A 19,296-nucleotide genomic window follows, 5' to 3' on the forward strand; every position below is an offset into this window, starting at 1 on the left:
AAGTAGAAGGCATCTCTGATTTGTTACATTTTTCTTGTGATCATAATCTATTTTCTAGTATTCTTTGGTCATGTTATTTAAATTCTTATAATTCAAAATATACACCTACTAAAACAATTATTAATGAATCATTAAAATATAAGGAAGATGTATATAGTATGCTGTCAGAGTGGCAAAATTATAACCAACTTTATACTGATGGATCTAAAAGTAATACTGCTGTCTCTATGGCAGTTTATGACATACAACTGCGGAGTGGGTTTGGTCATAGGTTAAATACCTTGGCTAGTATATACACAGCAGAATGTGCTCCCATATATGCTGCTCTAGAATATATTGGAGAACAGTCATATAATAATTGGATCGTTATAACAGATAGCATGAGTGTTTTAAAAGCTTTACAATATCCTAACTGTAATGTTACAACTAATTTCATCATTTACAATATTAGAGACAAATATCAATGCTTATCCCTAACAAAAGATATTGTTTTATTCTGGACTCCTTCACACATAGGCGTGGAAGGAAATGAACAAGCTGATTATCTTGCTAAATCTATTGTGAGTAGTAATCAGATACATACTGCTTTGAACATTCCCATACCACACACAGATGCACTGTCTCATTTTAAAGGTACATTCTTGCAAGACTTTCAGAATTATTGGTAACAAGTTGTTCAAACAAAGGGCAAATGGTTAGCCGACATTAAAAACGAAATCTCTCCTCCCTGGTTTGTTAAAAAGAAAAAATACTTACACAGAAAATTTTACACCACAATTTGTCGGTTACGTCCGAGACATTCTCGTAGTGGTCCTCATTTATTTAGGATCGGTGTTTTAGATTCTCCAACTTGTCAATTCTGTAATTTATCCATCCAAACTTGATCACATTTTTTTTGACTGTCCCCAATATAATCTTCAAAGATTTACATTGATAGACTGCCTCTTGGATATTTATAAGAATGTTGAAGACATCCCGCGCTCACTTCAGCAGTTATTGAAAACTTATGACTGCTTCGTGCCGCTTTACAAATTTATAGTTTCAACGGTAGGCGAAATTTGAATATACGGCTTGGCTTTTGACACAATCCCTTACACAGACTTAAAACATATTCGTCCATAAATTATTATTGGACTTGTGTTTATAATGTAAATTTTAATGTATAAATGTAAATATTATATTTGTAGTTATACCTTAAATTAGTTTCATCTTATAATTATATTCAACTAATATTCATCATTATTACTTATAATTCATGTATAATATATTTCTTATAACGTATATGAGATTTATATTTTAGTATTATATCATAAAAGTTTATTATTATTAAACCCGCCCGGGGTTTAAGCTTGATCTTCATTGGAACAAGAATATTATCAATAAAAGACTTGGCTTCGGCCTTTCATGCGAACCTATATGTATATGAAGAAAATGAAACGTGAAGAACACGAAATACTACTTTTATGTGAAATTGTACTATTTATGTTTGAAGATGAAGATGATATAAAGACTTAGCTTGACTTTGAACAAGCTGTGTAAAGTGAAGACTGAAGAATAGAAAAATAAAAATAAGACTTGGCTGTATGGGCTTTTGACCCCTTTGCCTGTCCAGATGGATGAACAGACCCAAAAAAAAAAACTCTGGTTTCCCTACAACACTTGTGGTACCTATGTCAATTGTCAAATCACACATGTGTTCTTGCGGCCGATGCGGCTGCTTCTGATCCCGGACATAATTTTATTTTAAATAAAGATATTGTTAAATCTATAATATGGAGCAGTTGGAAGCAATCGTGGGGGAATATCTGAGTTCTATTGATAAGGGTCTCGGAAAACAGTTTCAAGCTAAAATTAAATCGGTAAGTTTTAGCCTTCTATTCCATGCTTGTAACCACGTGTCCTTTTGCACGTGCGCCATTTTTTGTCTTGAGCGGTCATACGAATCTTATAGCTATTAGCAATAAACTATTACAGTTAAATTGTATTAATTACTCACAACGTGGTCAGGATAAATAAGTCATCAACTATTTGTAAGCTTTCGCTTAGTTTGCGAAACTCACCAATTAATATTTATTTTTGTGTTGTTAAGTAAATATGAAAACTAAGAAGAAGTTAAAGCTTAACATTTAAATTTGATATCTGGGTATTTATAACTTTCAGAAACCAGGTGCGAGAGATATTACAAAAAGTTTCATGAGCAAATTTAAAAAGTTTACAGAGAAACAAAACACCATGTAAGTAGAAGCAAATTTATGTTTTTAAAGGAAAGGTATCATGGGAAGCATTAAGCCGCCCAACGGACGGGATAAGCAAGTATTGGAAATGACTATATTCTGTATTTTCTTGGGTGGCTATAGTGAAACATAAATATTTATATATGAAGAAAGCTAGTTTTTGATAGTGAGTTCGATTAGTTCAAAAAGGGGGTTGTAACTTGTATATTTTGGGGTAGTGTTTATGCTTTTTATCTGATAAATTTTCGGTTTATCAAGTTCTTATCGCTATAGCCTTTGCCAGAATGTTATGTTTTGTCTATAATGTTCTTTTACATGGCAAATGAGATGAATAGGATCTTTACTGCATGTATGCTGGTATGTGCAGATAGATTCACTAATTATCACATTGTCTTATAATAAAAAATGTTAGATTATTCAGGATTCATAAGATGAATGAACAAAACACATCTGAAAAGAAAGGTTGTGTGTAAAATGGCCATGTGACTGGGACAGCGTGGTTGATTAACCTTTCCGCATCGGATGTGCCCGCGGGCACTGGTAATTCAAAAAACAATGAGAGAGGCTGTGCCCCAAGGCACTCTTACCTCACCCAGTTTTCACCCTTATTAGGTGTACAAGATGGTTTATTTGCCTACACAGTTATGAATGAGTGAAGTCCCATACACATTTCGATCTGTTACGATTCAAGGCCACCAATATTCGATGTCATAGCTTTATGGACATAGCACTTTTGTGTTCACTTGTTCCCGGGCGGCGCAGCAAGTGGTTGTTATCAAGACTTTGCACGAAGATTGTTCTTTGTGGAGATTTTGGCTTTATTTTATAATGAACATATAATGTTCATTACAAAAACATAAAAGGAAATAAATAAAACAAGTAATTAACAATAATAACAATATTTATTTTAAAATATACCTATTTTTACACTTATTGTTGAATGAAAAGTCTGTGTGAAATAAAAAAGAAAGACAATATGAATAATTTATACATGGTTTTATAGCTTGTTTCAATAGCTTTCAGTGACAGTCACTCAAATCACCCTAGTTATAAGCATTTTATAACTACACGTAAAATAATACGCACGGGGAAAACGCTGCGCGAGCGTCGAATGCTAGCCGATCTAAGGTGTACATTGAGCGGAGCGCGCCGATCCGGAAAGGTTAAAACCTAAAAGATCAAAAATAGACCCAGCGAGTTTTTCATGGTCCATTTTGAATCTGTATTTAAGGCCCACAGTAGAAGTGGATTTGCAGAAAATAGTTCATAAATACATGAGTTGTGCAAACTATTGATCAGAACAATTATTTGTTAGGTTTCACACAAATTTCACACATAGTGTGTGGAATACCAGTTATTCCATATACACGTATTTTCTTTTTTGGGGTGACAAAAATAATTTGAGGTATCCAAAAAGTATTGTTTGTGTGGCCAAAAGATATTTATTAAATACGAACTGTGTGTCTATTTTGGGGGCAGATAACATTCCTATCATAACACATGTAGGTAGTTATTCAATCCTCACCATGTCTTTAGTCTTTCTTATTCATTTCTCACAATGTCACCCATGACTTTAGTATGTGGCTCTCATGCTATGCACAGTCAGCTGTCATGGACAATATTTACACAGATGGTTTAATGGCCCATGATCCATTATCACATGAGTTATATTCCAAAACTCAAATTTATGTGTTTCACAAATTTGTGTGTGTGTGTGGCAGAGCTTCTTTTGCCTGTCTAGTATTTATTATTTAGCTCCTTAGTATGGTGGCTTATAACTCATGCTAAGCATTCAAAAGGAGAGCGGATTCAGTCTGTACCTCTTGCTACTATTGTGGATCTTTGAACCATTGTGGCGTTATGTAATTGCTATTATTATTTAAATGGTGACAGTTGTATATAGGCTATGTAGTAATAATGTTGCTTTTCAGAACTTGTAGCACTGATTTGCTATTAAAAAGGATCCAGATGGAGTAGTCCTTTACCTTTCATTTCAAATTTGCTTTGGCCGCTTCAATGGTCCTTATGTATTTTGCTTGGATGACTGGGGCTCCTATGGGGCTATGTTTATATTTTTAGAACTTCTGAAAACAATGTATATCCTGTGCCAGACTTTAATGACCTGAGGATATTGTGTATTATACAAATTTAATTTGTACCAAAATTCATAAATGATGCTGTACCAAACCCCCCTCGCCACTCAGGTTCTGTCTGAGTACATTTAATTAATTAAATTTGTATATATAATGCCAAAAGTGACATATATATAAATATAAGTGATATATATATATGTGTCACGTAAAAAAAATATGCAAACAGCATGGATCCTTTTTGATTACTTCATTTAGGAACCCCCTAAGTATGAGAAATTGCTGGATTTCCAAAGATTCAATTTCAAAGATTTAGTGTTCCACAGTACAGGGCTGCCTCTTATCTTCCAAGGTGTACAGCCAGAAGATTCAGCATTGTTTCTAAAGTTGTGTTAAGTAAAGTAGGCATCCTCTGAGTTGCTGATGCCATGCATGTTTTGATGAATGATTGCTTTCATTTGTTTAAATAAATAAAAAATCTTATTTATGTATAATTGAATGATATTGTGAATATATATGAACAATTCAATTTCATTGAGTGTGATATTTCACAGACAAAATGAAGAGATGTGATATATGAAAATGCATTTTATTTGAAATTTCACATGCAACTTGTCAAATGCTCTATCACTAATTATCATGGGTTCTAGACCTATACTATCTGAGAGAGGATTCAAATCTGTGTTTATTAATTGCCTACTATAATATTAGTTGTAATACTGTTCTTTTATTATAGTTCTGATGTCTCAAATATAAATGGAAAACCAAATAAACCTATTACTCAAGTAAATGGTTTTTCCAAGAAACAAGATGATTCTGATTCTGACAGCTCTGAGGATGATAAACCACCAAAAGCAAAGGTAAGTCATATTATATTTACAATGAAATTCATTCTATAGTATTTGACTGTTTTGGAGAACATTTTATAATGATTTATAATACCAAGTTGGAAATAATATTATGTACATCATTTAATGAGCATTATCTTTGATATTATTGAAATCTACCAAATAAACTTCAATTAAGTCTTTTAAGTTTAATTCCTTAGACACTTGGCCCTTCTCTAAAAAAAATTGAGATACCTTGAATTAAAGTTATTAAAGCCTCAGGAAACCACGATTTTTATAAGCATTAAGATCAAGCAACACGCAAATCAGCTAGTAACTTATAAAATGCACAGTAAAATTGGTCATGTGTTTATTATATTTCAATTCATAGAGAAAAAATATAATTACTGACACAATTTTTTTTCACAATTTTAATTCAGACCTGCTTTCAAAAAAAAATGTCATGATACAATTGAGCACATCTTATTCAAATTCAAATATTTATATTCAAAATAGGATTTAAAATCACTTATTGAACGTCAAAATCTACCACCCATTTAAAAGAGATTGCCTCAGACCTGAGAAGAATGGGCGCAAGAAACTCAGCGGGCTTTTTTTTTAAATATAAAATATGGATTACAATGTAATATCGTACAATAAACATTTATAATTAAAGAGCCTGAGGGTGTTCGCTTTATTCCCAGTCCGTGGTGTCATTAAGAAAATCGTTTATGCTATAATAACCTTTCCCACACAAACGTTTTTTAACAATTCTTTTAAATTTCGTAACACATTTGTTTTGTACATTTTCTGGGATCATATTGTAGAAGCATATACATCACCCAACAAAAGACTTACTAACTCGACTCAACCGATTAGTAGGCACAACAAGTTTATGTTTGTTCCTCGTGTTAACATTATGAATGTCACAGTTTCAAGAAAATTCCTCAATGAGCTTATGAACATACAAAACATTATCAAAAATGTATTGAGAAGCAACAGTCAAAATGTTTATTTCTTTAAATTTTTCTCTCAATGATTCTTTAGGACCTAGGTTATAAATCGCGCGAATAGCCCTCTTCTGCAGCACAAATATAGACAGTATTAATATCGGCCGCACTGCCCCATAACAATATACCATAGGACATAATACTATGAAAATAACTAAAGTATACTAATCTCGCCGTATCTATGTCAGTTAACCGTCTAATTTTCTTAACCGCATATGCTGCAGAACTAAGCCTATTCGCCAATCCTTCAATATGGGGGCCCCACTGCAATTTGGAATCAAGAGTAATGCCAAGAAACTACTACTATTGAGAATACTTCTACGCTTTTCCAATTTAGGGAATTTTTCTTCATAATGCCAGTACTTCTTTGGGTCTGTTTGTCTGGGAATATTTGTGGATAACATCATCCCTTCGCGTGCTTGTCAAAATGTTTGGTATTGGTTGACAAATAAACTGCGATATAGGCATCGCCGATATATCGGTATTGTTACATCCCTACTATATATATTCATGTAACTGCATTTATAAGTGTTTTAATCATTTGTTAAAATTTCGAAGATATTGTTTGTAAGTTTCAAAGATAGTGTACTTAGTACACTTTAAGTTCAGAGGTATTGAACTATGAAACCACTTGATTCAAGATAAATTTACTAGACACTGAAAGATATTAAAGTTTCAATTGATTTCCATTATATAATAAGATATCTTTTTGATATATGATATTTTAATACACCAAAATAATTATTTGAGATATCAACAGATTGATTCATATTTTATAACAGTCAAATACTATCTACTTACCTATTCTATTATTTTAATATGATGAAAAAAAAGAATTTGATTAAATATGATAATATTATTTTTATTCGTCACTACCTCTGATTCTATTGTGTATTTGTATATAATATATATTTAAAAAATTACTCTTTTGTAATAAGTTTCAAAATGTTTAGGCTCAGCAACCAGTTAAACCCCAACAAGTAAATAAGCCATCAAAAGTAACAAAGAAAAAGGAATCATCTGATAGTGATGACAGCAGTGATGATGAGAAACCTAAGGCTGTATCAAAACCAGCACCAAAGGCAACACCTACAAAAGCTGTTGCTAAAAAAGAGTCATCAGATGATAGTGATGACAGCAGTGAGGATGAAAAACCTAAAGTAGCCCCAAAACCAACCCCTAAACCCACTCCTGCTAAGGCTGCTGCACCTGCAAAGGGAATTGTTAAGAAGGATTCTTCAGATGATAGTGATGACAGCAGTGAAGAGGAAAAACCCAAGGCTACCCAAAAACCAACAGCCAAAGCCACACCTGCTAAAGCTGCAACACCAGCAAAGGTAATTGCTAAGAAGGAATCATCAGATGATAGTGATGACAGCAGTGAAGAGGAAAAACCCAAAGCAGCCCAAAAACCAACAGCCAAAGCCAAACCAGCTAAACCTACAACACCCGCAAAAGTAATTGCGAAGAAGGAATCATCAGATGATAGTGATGACAGCAGTGAAGAGGAAAAACCCAAAGCTGCCCAAAAACCAACAGCCAAAGCCACACCAGCTAAGATGGCAGCATCTGTAAAGGCCAGCAATAAGAAAGAATCATCAGATGACAGTGATGACAGCAGTGAAGATGAGAAACCTAAAGTTGCTCAGAAACTAGCACCTAAAGCCACCCCTGCAAAGGCCATTGCAAAGAAAGAGTCTTCTGATGATAGTGATGACAGCAGTGATGATGAAACACCTAAGGCTGTATCAAAACCAGCACTAAAGGCCACTCCAGCTAAAGTTGCAACACCTGCAAAAACTGTTGCTAAGAAAGAGTCATCAGATGATAGTGATGAAAGCAGTGAAGATGAGAAACCTAAAGTAGCCCCAAAACCTACATCTAAACCCACACCTGCCAAGGTTACTGCACCTGCAAAGGCCAGTGCTAAGAAGGAATCGTCAGATGATAGTGATGACAGCAGTGAGGATGAGAAACCTAAAGTAGCCCAAAAACCTGCACCAAAAGCTAAAAAAGAGTCATCATCTGAGGACAGTGATGATAGCAGTGAGGATGAAAAGCAAAATAAAGTGGCTCCAACACCTATTACAAAACCATCAAAAACCAAAGCAAAGGAATCCTCATCAGATGATGATAGTAGTGATGATGACAAACCAAAAAGTGCTAAAATACCAAAACTTGCCACTACACCTGCCAAAACTGTGAGTGCCCCAGCAAAGAACAAAAATGCTTCAGAGTCATCATCAGATGACAGTGAAGATGAAGTTGATGCCCCTAAACAAGTAATAAAGGTAATTTTTTATAATTTGTCAATTTACTGCTAAGACTGGAAGTAATTTATCAATTTTGTTTTGTGACCTGCATAAAGAATGTCTATTTGTTCAGTTCCACTTAATATCAAGTTCTAGAAAAACATGCATAAGTTGTGACTCCTTTCATTACAAAATACTTTTGTTGTTCCTGTTGGTAATGCTAGGAATACTTAAAACCTGGAAAAATTTATGCTATAAAGCGTTATAAAGTAATAGTAATAGCGATTACTATAACCTTTCACAATAGTTAACGCCACAATGTACACAACTGTGCTACTACTACACTAATATTAATATATAACCCTTCAAAATTGTTAGATACAGGTTTTTTTTAATAAAAATAAGAGATTAGACAAGCAGAATGTTCAGCTGATAATTCAGATGGTAATTGATAAGCCCTGCCCATTACAATGCAGTGCCTCTCAGGATTTTTGAAAGACCCAAAAATTCTGAGTGGAACTACAACTGCGCTTGTCACCTAGAGACATAAGATGTTAAATCTAATTTGCCAAGTTATTTCAATAGCTAGCACCCTTCAGACCGAAACAAATTAGTAGAAATTGACAATGTGTCAATATAATTTTTTTTCAAGATATGACTTGGTGATGCTGTGAACAATAAAAAAGAATATTTCAAACTTTTGAACATTACAGGCAAATAACATAAATCAAGGCAAGAAACGCAAAGCTACAGATGATGATGAAGCAACACCTTCCAAAAAGCCGTACAGCAATTTTGTGAAGGTAATAATTAAAATTTTTAAAAAGTATGTAGAAATGTAGGTCTATCTTAGATAATTTATATTATGTCTAGATAGTCTCTTGCTGTTAGACAACCGATAAAAACAGGCCAGGTTTAATACTTTAGTGTGTGTGATAAGCTATGTTGTACACTCGCGATTTAGTGTCTGCACTGCTCAAAATAGAGGTTAGCTGTCAACCTCAATTTTTTTTCGACAATTTCACAGCTGTCACTGTCAGTCTATCTAGATGTATAAATGTTCTAGTCTTCCTATTAGAGTGGTTTCTCTTTAAGCTAATTAGCTCAATTTAGCCAAGCCAAAAAATTTCACTAGCAAATGTCAAAACCCACTTTGGATAAGTTGAGCTTTATTGAAAATAATATCAAGACACTGATCATGCCACTTTTTTATTTAATACCATTTTACGAATATATTTTGTACAATGTGTTGCAACAATATACTCGCATGTTTCAACTTACTTATGTAAGTAAGGTGATAACTTAATCTACATTACATAGCTCACGAATCATGAGTAGTGACTAAATAATATTGATGTTTTTAGAGCAGTACAGTTTTTGCAAATTTACTTTATACGCTTACAAAAACTCAACATAGGCACCACTCATTACTGAAAAATATTTTTCTTGGGATATTGTAATTAAAAATTTCATCAATTTTAGGGTACACATGTTGTGTCTACACCAAGAGAAAATGGAGATGTAACTAAACCAGTACCATTTAGAAGGGTTGTCACTGATAAAGTAGAAGTGGATCCTAGACTTAAAGATAATTCGTTTGAAGCTAAGGTAAATGCCCTAAATTTGTGAAAAGCTGAGGCAACTCCATGTACAATTAGAAAGGATTGTAATTTTTAGTCACATGGTTGACCATTTCGGGCATTTCCTTAGTTGAAAACCTTTTAAATACATAGGGTTGTCTTGGTTTTATCATTATATTTATTCCTGTCAGGAGGGCGAAGACGGTGAAGAAGAGAATGGTGAGGAAGATTCAGAAAACCGAAGTTTCAACAATGGTGGCCGAGGTGGCTTTAACCGTGGGGGGTTCAACAAAAGAGGCAATTTCAACAGGGGTGATGGGGACCGTGGAAGGGGTGGTTTTGGTGGTCGTGGCGGCTTCAATGATAGAGGGGGTAGGGGTGGAAGAGGAGGCCGCGGTGGTTTTGATAGGGGAGGACGGGGTGGTTTTGATAGGGGAGGCCGGGGTGGCGATAGAGGAGGCAGGGGTGGCGACAGGGGCGGTAGAGGATTCCGTGGAGGTGGCCGAGGAGGCGGCGATAGGGGAGGTCGGGGGGGATGGGGTGGCCGCGGGGACAGGCACTCGTGGGGAGGAGGTGACAGAGGTGGACACCAGAACTACAATGATAGAAAGAGCTTTGGTAGCGACTCTGGTGGTCAAAACAAGAAAATTGTTTTCGATTAGTAGGTAAGCCTGTAATCTTAGGTTACAATCGATATTTTTTAATGATTTGAAGCATAAAATTACATACATTCCCCCCTTTTAGAGAAAAAGAGTTCGTTCGAGTTACCTACACTCACACCGAGTTTAATACGTTATAACTCCCGAGTAATCACTTGAGTTCACATAGGCTATTTTACAAAACCAAAATGGCGTTATCTAAGAAAATGAGTAAAAAACTGTACAATATAGTTTTGATTGTAGCTGGTTTCGTCAAATGGCCTTTTCCGTTTTCTATATTTGGATATCATTCTTTTTCGATCAGACCCACACTTATTCCAACTATTTTTTTTTTTTTTTTTTTTGAAAATAAGGTACAAGACGAGCAGGACATTCAGCTGATGGTAATTGATACGCCCTGTCCATTACAATGCTGGCACTGCACCGGCAGGGCGTATCAATTCTCAGGATTCTTGAAAGACCCCAAAAATTCTGAATGGCACACAACTGCGCTCGTCACCTTGAGACATAAGATGTTAAGTCTCATTTGCCAAGTAATTTCACTAGCTACGGCGTCCTTTAGACCGAAACACAGTAATGCTTACACATTACTGCTTCACGGCAGAAATAGGCGCCGTTGTGGTACCCATAATCTAGCCGGCATCCTGTGCAAAGGAGCCTCCCACTGGTATCTGATCAATAAATAAAACAATTATCCTGTTTCAGAGTGGAGCTCGTGGGTCATGGGGAGAACGTGCCAACCTTGACTTGAAGCACACACGCGGCAAGTCATTCAAACATGAGAAAACTAAGAAAAAACGAGGCTCGTATCGCGGTGGCGCAATAGACACGGGTGTCCATTCCATCAAGTTTGAAGATTAGTTTCTGATATTAATTTAATGCAAAGACCCAGTGACATTCATTTTTTAATTAGTTTATTATTTAGATTCGACATTTTATCTAAGGCGCTCCTACGCATGCTTTCATCTCTAACATGATGAAGATTATGAGTGAATTACTCATCAATAATTTTATAATAATGACTTTCATATAACATCGAAGCATCTGATGGTTTGCCTTATTTAATACTGTGGTATAAATATTTCAAAATTTTAAAAGTTGTGGATTAATATGAATAGGTTTATACTATAAAGATACATTGGTATCATTGATAATATGTTTAATTTTATGGACATTGATCTAATGCTTATATTGTAAATAAAGTCATTTCTTCATTAGTGTAAGATTGATAAGTGTATTTTGTACATACATAGCTTATAAGTTATGTTAACTATTGCACCAAGGTTAACCTTGATGAGTTTTTTGTGGTTATAGTGTAATAAGACCGCCTTTCAGAATAATGTAAGATAATGCATTTGAATAAATATGTAAGTGGTATGTATTATTTTTATTTCTGTACTCTTTTAATTTATTTTAGGGTCCGTTCACACAGACCGGCTCGGAGAGGAGAGCAGATTTTTATCACGTTGGAAACAGTGTTTTGAGTGATTGTAGTAAAGTTTATTTTTGCATTTGCACCTTTTTTGTCATTAAAAATGCCTGAACGCGCTTCGTGTGAAGTAATAAAAGGAGCCGACCGGCTCCGCTTGCGTGCTCTTTCTCGCTCGCGCAGCCGATCGGCTCTGATTGCGTGCTCTTTCTCGCTTGCGCAGCCTGTCGGCTCCGATTGCGTGCTCTTTCTCGCTCGCGCAGCCGATGGGCTCCGATTGCGTGCCCGCTGCGGCCGCGCCGACTGCCATTTTGATAGCAACATTTGAACGTAATAGTTGTGCGTACTTGTACGAAAAGATGAATGATGAAAAATTAATAATACTCGTGTCAAAATATGAGTGTTTATTTGACATAACCAAGCCATCATATAGCGATCGGATAATGAAAGACAATGCATGGGAGGAAATTAGCAAATGTCTCGGAATAAGTGGTAAGTAAGGTTTTCATTGTTTTACACCTACCCCCAGATACTCAAACGAATTTTAAAGCAAGGGCTTCTTAAACTCGTGCTGCGACGTGTTAGATTCAAAGTCAAAATAGGAATAACATGAGTTTAAATGCGCCCTTACTTTAAAAACTCGTTTGAGTATCTGATCGTTAGAATATACTTATGTAGTAGACAATTTTTATTAAATATAACTTAAGAAACTCGCGTAGCCACTTGATCTTGCCAATCTAAAGCACCACTTGATGAAAAATAATCCTTAAATTTATTCCTTGTGGTTAGAACTGCGTCGCTATTAGAACTGTTTTCATTATTATTGTCTGTTATTGCTGTTAATAAATTTATATTGCTGTGAAATTCATTCTCTTGTCCTGGCGTCCGATTTTCTATTAAAAAATTATGTAAACATGTAGTTGCTAATATAATTAAATCACAGTACTTCGGCTGAATTTTCATTCGTTTTTGATAAATTTCAAATCTTTGAGTTAGCATTCCAAATGCACATTCTACGACTTTTCTTGCCCTGCTTAAACGCAGATTAAATACTTTTTTTGATAATTCTGTTCTTGCTTGTTCTCTTGGATACGGCCGCAATATATTATTGCTCAAAGGAAATGCCTCGTCTCCTATAAAAACATGTGGTAAGCTTTCAGTGGTACTAGGTAGAGGTTTATTTGGGGGCAGCTTTAACTTATTGGTGTTGAGTTTTTTCCAAAATTTTGAATTCTGTAAAATTCCGCCGTCGCTATTTTTACAATATGATCCGACATCAACAATTAAAAAACTGTATTTCGCGTCGACCACAGCTAGTTACACTGTACTGAAAAAGTTTTTATAATTATAGTATAAGCTTCCACTATTATCTGGTGCCTGTATATTGACATGCTTTCCGTCTATAGCGCCCAAACAGTTAGGAAAATTCCAAATATTAAAGAAATCACGTGAAACCTTTTCCCACATTTCTTCATCTGGCATCTGCATAACTATGGGCATCAAAACATCACAAATTACTCTGATTGTCTCATGAATAATTGAATGAACTGTAGAAATTCCCATTCGAAAATTAAATGACAAGTTTTTGAAACTGCAACCAGTGATGAGGAATCTGTAAAAATAAAACAAACACACAAAATAGAAATATAAGACTGCCGTACCAAAACGAACTATAAAATAAAAAAGAGTTATGTTATTAATTTTTCATTTCTGTTCTTTCCAGTGACGCAGTGCCAGGATCGTTGGAAGAAACTGCGAGATAACTTCAGAAAAGCCTATTATAACCGAAAAGGCAAGAGTGGCGATGGTGCAACTACGTCCAAATTGATAAAATTTGAAAAAGAACTTTCTTTTATAATACCATTTTTTCGCAATCGAAACCAAATATCTAATGTAACATTATCATCGGATGATTCAGAGCCTGGCACACCAATACCACCACCATCGACATCATCTAAACGTTCTGACCATTCTGAAGTTGAATCGCTTGCAAGTACTTCTGGCTCGAAAAAGAGACCACGCTTAAGCAAAGATGTTGCTACGGTTTTCGAAGAGTATCTTGAAGAAAAAAGAAATACTACACCCCGTGACAAGGCATTACGTAATTTTTTTTTGTCTATGTCAGATACAGTGGAAACATTCCCAAAAGAAGTCCAAGCATGAATTAAAAGGCGCGTGTTTAACATTGTTAATGAAGCTGAATTAAGTCTGTATGAAAATAGTACAGATTTGAATTATTCTTTGTCTATAAATTCACCGCCATCGACTAATCAATCTACTTACCTAGTGTCAAACGAAACCTATATTCCTCAAAACTATCCAGATCAGACTACTTACGGGTACAATACCAGCACACAAAATACAAAATAATAAACAATCAAAAACAATAATAATTATAATAATAATAATTAAACACACACAAATCTGTACTATTTAATTACATTTCATTAACGTAAATAATGCTTAATAAATGGAAGGCTGTGATTTTGTGATCTATTTAGATGTTTGTGTTATTTAACATGATTAGTATAAGTAATTTACATTTCATTAACGTAAACAATGCTTAATAAATGGAGGGCTGTGATTTTGTGATCTAAATAACATGATTAGTATAAATAATTGTTTTTTATTTACCTTAAAGTTACCGTTAACCTTTCTTCGGCTGTAATGGTGCAACGATAATTTGTAGTCTTTTTTGTTATATGTACTCTTAACAAATCTGTCAATTTCAAAAATTGCCAATATTCCATACGATAATACTCATAAAATTTTAGGCTATCTCTCTTCAATTCCTCGAAAATGGTGTGAAACTCCCCATGGATTAGTCTGTTTTTCCAAATATGTTTTACCCATATTTGTTTCCGCTTGCGCTTACGTTTCCTATGTTCTATTTCAAGTAATCTTGCTAACAAATATATTTCTTCGTCGGAGCTATCTAAATCCATGTTTCGAAAAGCACACGTTAACACACCGAAAACAAAACTTAGACTGCGCGGAATACTGGCACTGCCTTTGTAGTGTATCCACCCGACTCCGAGCGCATCCGACCGGCTCCGAGCACATCCAACCGCACCCGCTTTCAGATCTCTTCCAGCCGGTCGATGTGAAATAGTTGGCGGCTCCGCTCCGGCCAATTCCAAGCGTATACGACCCGGTCTGTGTGAAAAGAAAAAAGCAGGCCGATGCTCTCCGAGCCGGTCTGTGTGAACGGACCCTTAAACATACTAGCAGATCCGGCAAACGTTGTATCGCCATATAAATAAATAAAAAAAATGTTTGGGGTGTAAAAGTTGATGTTGGCTGATTCTCAGACCTACCCAATATGCTCACAAAATTTAATACAAATCGGTTCAGCCGTTAAGAAGGAGATTAGTAACGAACACCGCGACACTAGAATTTTATATATTAGAATTAGATGATAATATAATATAACGCGGTAGCCTCATGACGTGTTTTATTATTACGCGATTTCTATACTCTGCATAACACGGGAATATCGCCATATAACCGGGGATTCCCCACATATATATATATATATATATATGTACCGTGAAATCTATACTGATTTGTCCAGTCTATAATTAGCTTCGCATTCCTTTGCAAGTGTATCTATTGTGTCAATACAAAATTAAATTATTTTATTCAATTTGTGTATCAAAAACCTTACAATACTTAAGAAATACTTGTTACGAATTATGATTAATTATTATTACGATGACGTAAAAATGCTTTATACGGGAATACACCCAAAATGCGGAATCACTAGCGCGTTATAGGGTACACATTATTACCTGTTTAAATGCCGTAGATGTAGTTGCTAAGGGGCAGTGAGAGCAACGCATAGTCAAGGCTTGGAAGAGATTAAAATCAGAAAAAAGGTGGGTTTTATTAATCGGCATATTATTTAGCGAGAGGTTCCTAACTCAACAACATGCCTAGTATGTGGTAGGTATCCTTTTTTTTTTATGGAATAGGAGGACAAACGAGCGTACGGGTCACCTGTTGTTAAGTGATCACCGCCGCCCACACTGTCTTGCAACACCAGAGGAATCACAGGAGCGTTGCCGACCTTTAAGGAAGGTGTACGCGCTTTTTTTGAAGGTACCCATGTCGTATCGTCCCGGAAACACCACACAAGAAAGTTCATTCCACAGCTTTGTAGTACGTGGCAGAAAGCTCCTTGTAAACCGCACTGTGGAGGACCGCCACACATCCAGATGGTGAGGATGATATCCTAACTTGTGGCGTGTCGTGCGAAGGTGGAATTCGGCATATCCTTCTCTACGTACAGTTAGAAATTTTAGTATACATGCATGTTTTTATGTAGTTGAAACGCTGCATTTCGGCTTTTAATATGTTAATGCTTTTGGGCATCAAAAGTGTTATATATCCGTATTGGGGCCTTAAATAGTATGATGCATTGCCGAGCAAGTTCTTAGTTGAGCTTCAAATTCTGTAGTTAGTTGCCCGGTCGGATTTAAATAAAACATCTGGGTTCATTCAAATCATACACATCATGTTATTCTCTAATAAAAATACAAACACGCGAGACGTGGAAACTATGTGTCTATATATATATATGTGTTAAAACTATGGGTATATTAATGCACAGCAATACCTTGACGTTACTAACCTACGCAAAACGCAGGCACTGCAAATAGACGGAAATATCTCACCTTCTCTATCTTGAAATGCAAAACAATAATTTGAAACCATTTTATTTGTAAAAACGCATTTATTTTTGCCTCAGTACATGCCTAGAAGTCAGATCTTTTAAAACGACTTGGTCATTTAAACACATTACATTTAATAATAATAAACACTTACATTAAGAATTGATTACAGAGATTACTTTAGTAATAGAAACACTAAGTTGTTACCATCACTCGTGTCCTATCTGTAATTTTAAAAGTAAAATTGTAGGTCAAATTCTTCATTTTATAGCGGAGTGAACAATCAATCACATCCAAATTTTGGATTATTCTATGTCAAATTCAAGCTGTCATTTTGTATTTGATTTGACATAAAATAAATGTTTTTAACGTCAGTCTGTCATAACGAGTCCTACGTCATTCTCAGCTGATAGTGTAAAAGTTTAAACCTTGCATAAAGTTTAAATCTTATTATTGATTTATTATTATTTTGTATTAGAAACAACAATTTACAATAAAACATATTTAATACAAAATGAAATTTACAAAAAAATAAAGTCCAATGATTAATTAATAATTAGATGTTATTTGTTATCATCTGTTCTAAGTTCTTAGTCTTGACAACAAAATAAATTCGCTTTTTTATCTATTTATTTATTTTATTGTTTTAAAGTTTTGTTCGGAATGCGGCTGTTATACAAAGAGATACTACTACAAAGCCGGAGAACTTTTAAAAAATTTGGCCACAAACAACAGCCAGTGCCAGCTATAACAGTCCTCTGGCACGGATTTCTTACGTTTACATTTATTGGAATGGGAATTAATTGGAAAAGGTAATCATCTGTATTCCTATATTAATTACATAAAACTTCATATTATTATATTTAAAAGTTACTTTACATAATAACTATCTTGTTTCCAGAATTTCAAGATTCATGTTCGGTGAAGAACCCAATCAAGAACAGACATCACCTTTATCGTTAAAATAGATGTAGGTGTTTCATATAATTTTTCATGACACAATAAATTATCTTTATTGTAATTAATAGAATATAACCTATAGTAACAAAAGTACATATTGTTGATACTTATTCAGAAGTAAATAGTTAATCAATAATTCTATTTTGTATCTTTATTTGAATCATATCTTACTTCTTATTAATTATCATTTTTAGTAAGGATCTGCAGAATTCTTAATAATTATCAATTATATTTTTTTACTATACTGATTATATTCAGATTCATAGGGGATATATGAAATATTATCAGTAATATGGTGGATGTTTCCAGACTTCACTCATTAGTGTCAGAGAGATTTATTTATGTAAAGCCTATCAACTAGATATAGAATTAATAATGCCATAACCAGTTATTGTAATTATTATACTATTATTTTTATGGTTATCATTTGTAAATTTGATTCCTATTAATGAATCTACTTATTACTTTTGCAGTGAAGTAATGTATCTTAGTTGCAGAATTGGTCTTAGCTAACAGATGCTACATAATATCTTTATACTACTCCACAGCTGAATATCTAAGTAATCGGATGGCCTGGGACTAGATTATGATAATTTTATAGCAATAGCAATGACAGTAAAAAAATGTATATTTTTATTAAAAAGAGTGCAAAAAAAGAATGCTGAGAGAGTTTCTTGTGCCACTTTGTCTCTCTCAGAGCGCCATAGTAGTATCTAGTATAGTAGAAATGACATCAAAATGAATTTTAATTAAAGGAATGAGAACATAAATGCCTTTTATGCATTTAAGGACCTCATTTGAAATTCAATTCAAATTCAAATATTTTTATTCAAAATAGGATGTGACATCACTTATTGAAAGTCAAAAACTACCACCTATTCCAAAACGAATGCCTCAGACCTGAGAAGAATGGGCGCATCAACTCAGGTTACTCAGCAAATAACCTGAGGGTGGTCGCTCCATTCCCAATCTGTGGTATCATTAAGAAAGTCATTTATGTTATAGTTACCTTTACCACACAAACATTTTAAACAATTCTTTTGTAATACTTTTGTTTTGAACATTTTGTGGAATCTTGTTGTAAAAGGATATACATTGCCCTACAACAGACTTACTTACTTGACTTAGGCAAGTAGTAGGCATTATAAGTTTATCTCTGTTCCTGGTAGTAAATCAAATCAAATCATCTTTATTTGCAAGATAAGGTAATAATAAGATGTTGTTGGCTTATAATTAACAGGTGCTCTTATCCTAACCCATAAGGCATGCAAACTTATAGTGGAATACATAGTTCACATTTTAATTTCTGTAACAATTATAATATACTGTTCTATACTAAAAGAAGATATACATCCCAAGCAAACATAAATTAACATCAATCATACAATAGTTATTATTTCATAGGCTTATTCATTTTAATTTATAATATAATGTCATTAGCTACACAATGATATTGAGTTCAGTCGAAGTTAATTTTTATCAGTAACATTATGGTTATGATAGTTTCTAGCAAATTCACCTATGTGCCTATGATAAAATATGCATCAGGGTGTCACGAGCAATGTTACAGAATTTACACACT

The 19,296-nt window shown here is 34.4% G+C and overlaps 1 protein-coding gene, 1 long non-coding RNA gene and 1 pseudogene across 4 annotated transcripts; all 3 read left to right on the forward strand.

Moving 5' to 3' along the window:
• Positions 1-1,681: 1,681 nt before the first annotated feature.
• Positions 1,682-12,029, forward strand: LOC126969386 (nucleolar protein dao-5-like). 3 transcript variants are annotated; one of them, XM_050814795.1, is made up of 7 exons: positions 1,682-1,859; positions 2,161-2,234; positions 5,061-5,184; positions 7,115-8,452; positions 9,127-9,216; positions 9,896-10,021; positions 11,358-12,029. In XM_050814795.1, exons 1-7 carry the CDS (start codon positions 1,773-1,775, stop codon positions 11,511-11,513), a joined length of 1,995 nt encoding a protein of 664 aa, XP_050670752.1. In that variant the 5' UTR covers positions 1,682-1,772; the 3' UTR covers positions 11,514-12,029. The 3 variants fall into 3 exon arrangements, with proteins under 3 accessions (XP_050670752.1, XP_050670737.1, XP_050670746.1); XM_050814780.1 differs by lacking the exon at positions 9,896-10,021 and adding an exon at positions 10,185-10,658 and having other exon boundaries at positions 11,358-11,507; XM_050814789.1 differs by lacking the exon at positions 9,896-10,021 and adding an exon at positions 10,185-10,658 and having other exon boundaries at positions 7,121-8,452; positions 11,358-11,507.
• Positions 12,030-12,097: 68 nt separating this feature from the next.
• Positions 12,098-14,548, forward strand: LOC126969919 (uncharacterized; annotated as a pseudogene).
• A 2,363-nt stretch (positions 14,549-16,911) lies between these two features.
• Positions 16,912-17,855, forward strand: LOC126969927 (uncharacterized). Its single transcript, XR_007730495.1, has 2 exons — positions 16,912-17,566; positions 17,656-17,855. It is a non-coding gene; the product is annotated as an uncharacterized LOC126969927 (long non-coding RNA).
• The last annotated feature ends 1,441 nt before the right edge of the window (positions 17,856-19,296 follow it).

This window comes from Leptidea sinapis, chromosome 1 (assembly GCF_905404315.1).
Source record: "Leptidea sinapis chromosome 1, ilLepSina1.1, whole genome shotgun sequence".
NCBI lineage: Eukaryota > Metazoa > Arthropoda > Insecta > Lepidoptera > Pieridae > Leptidea > Leptidea sinapis.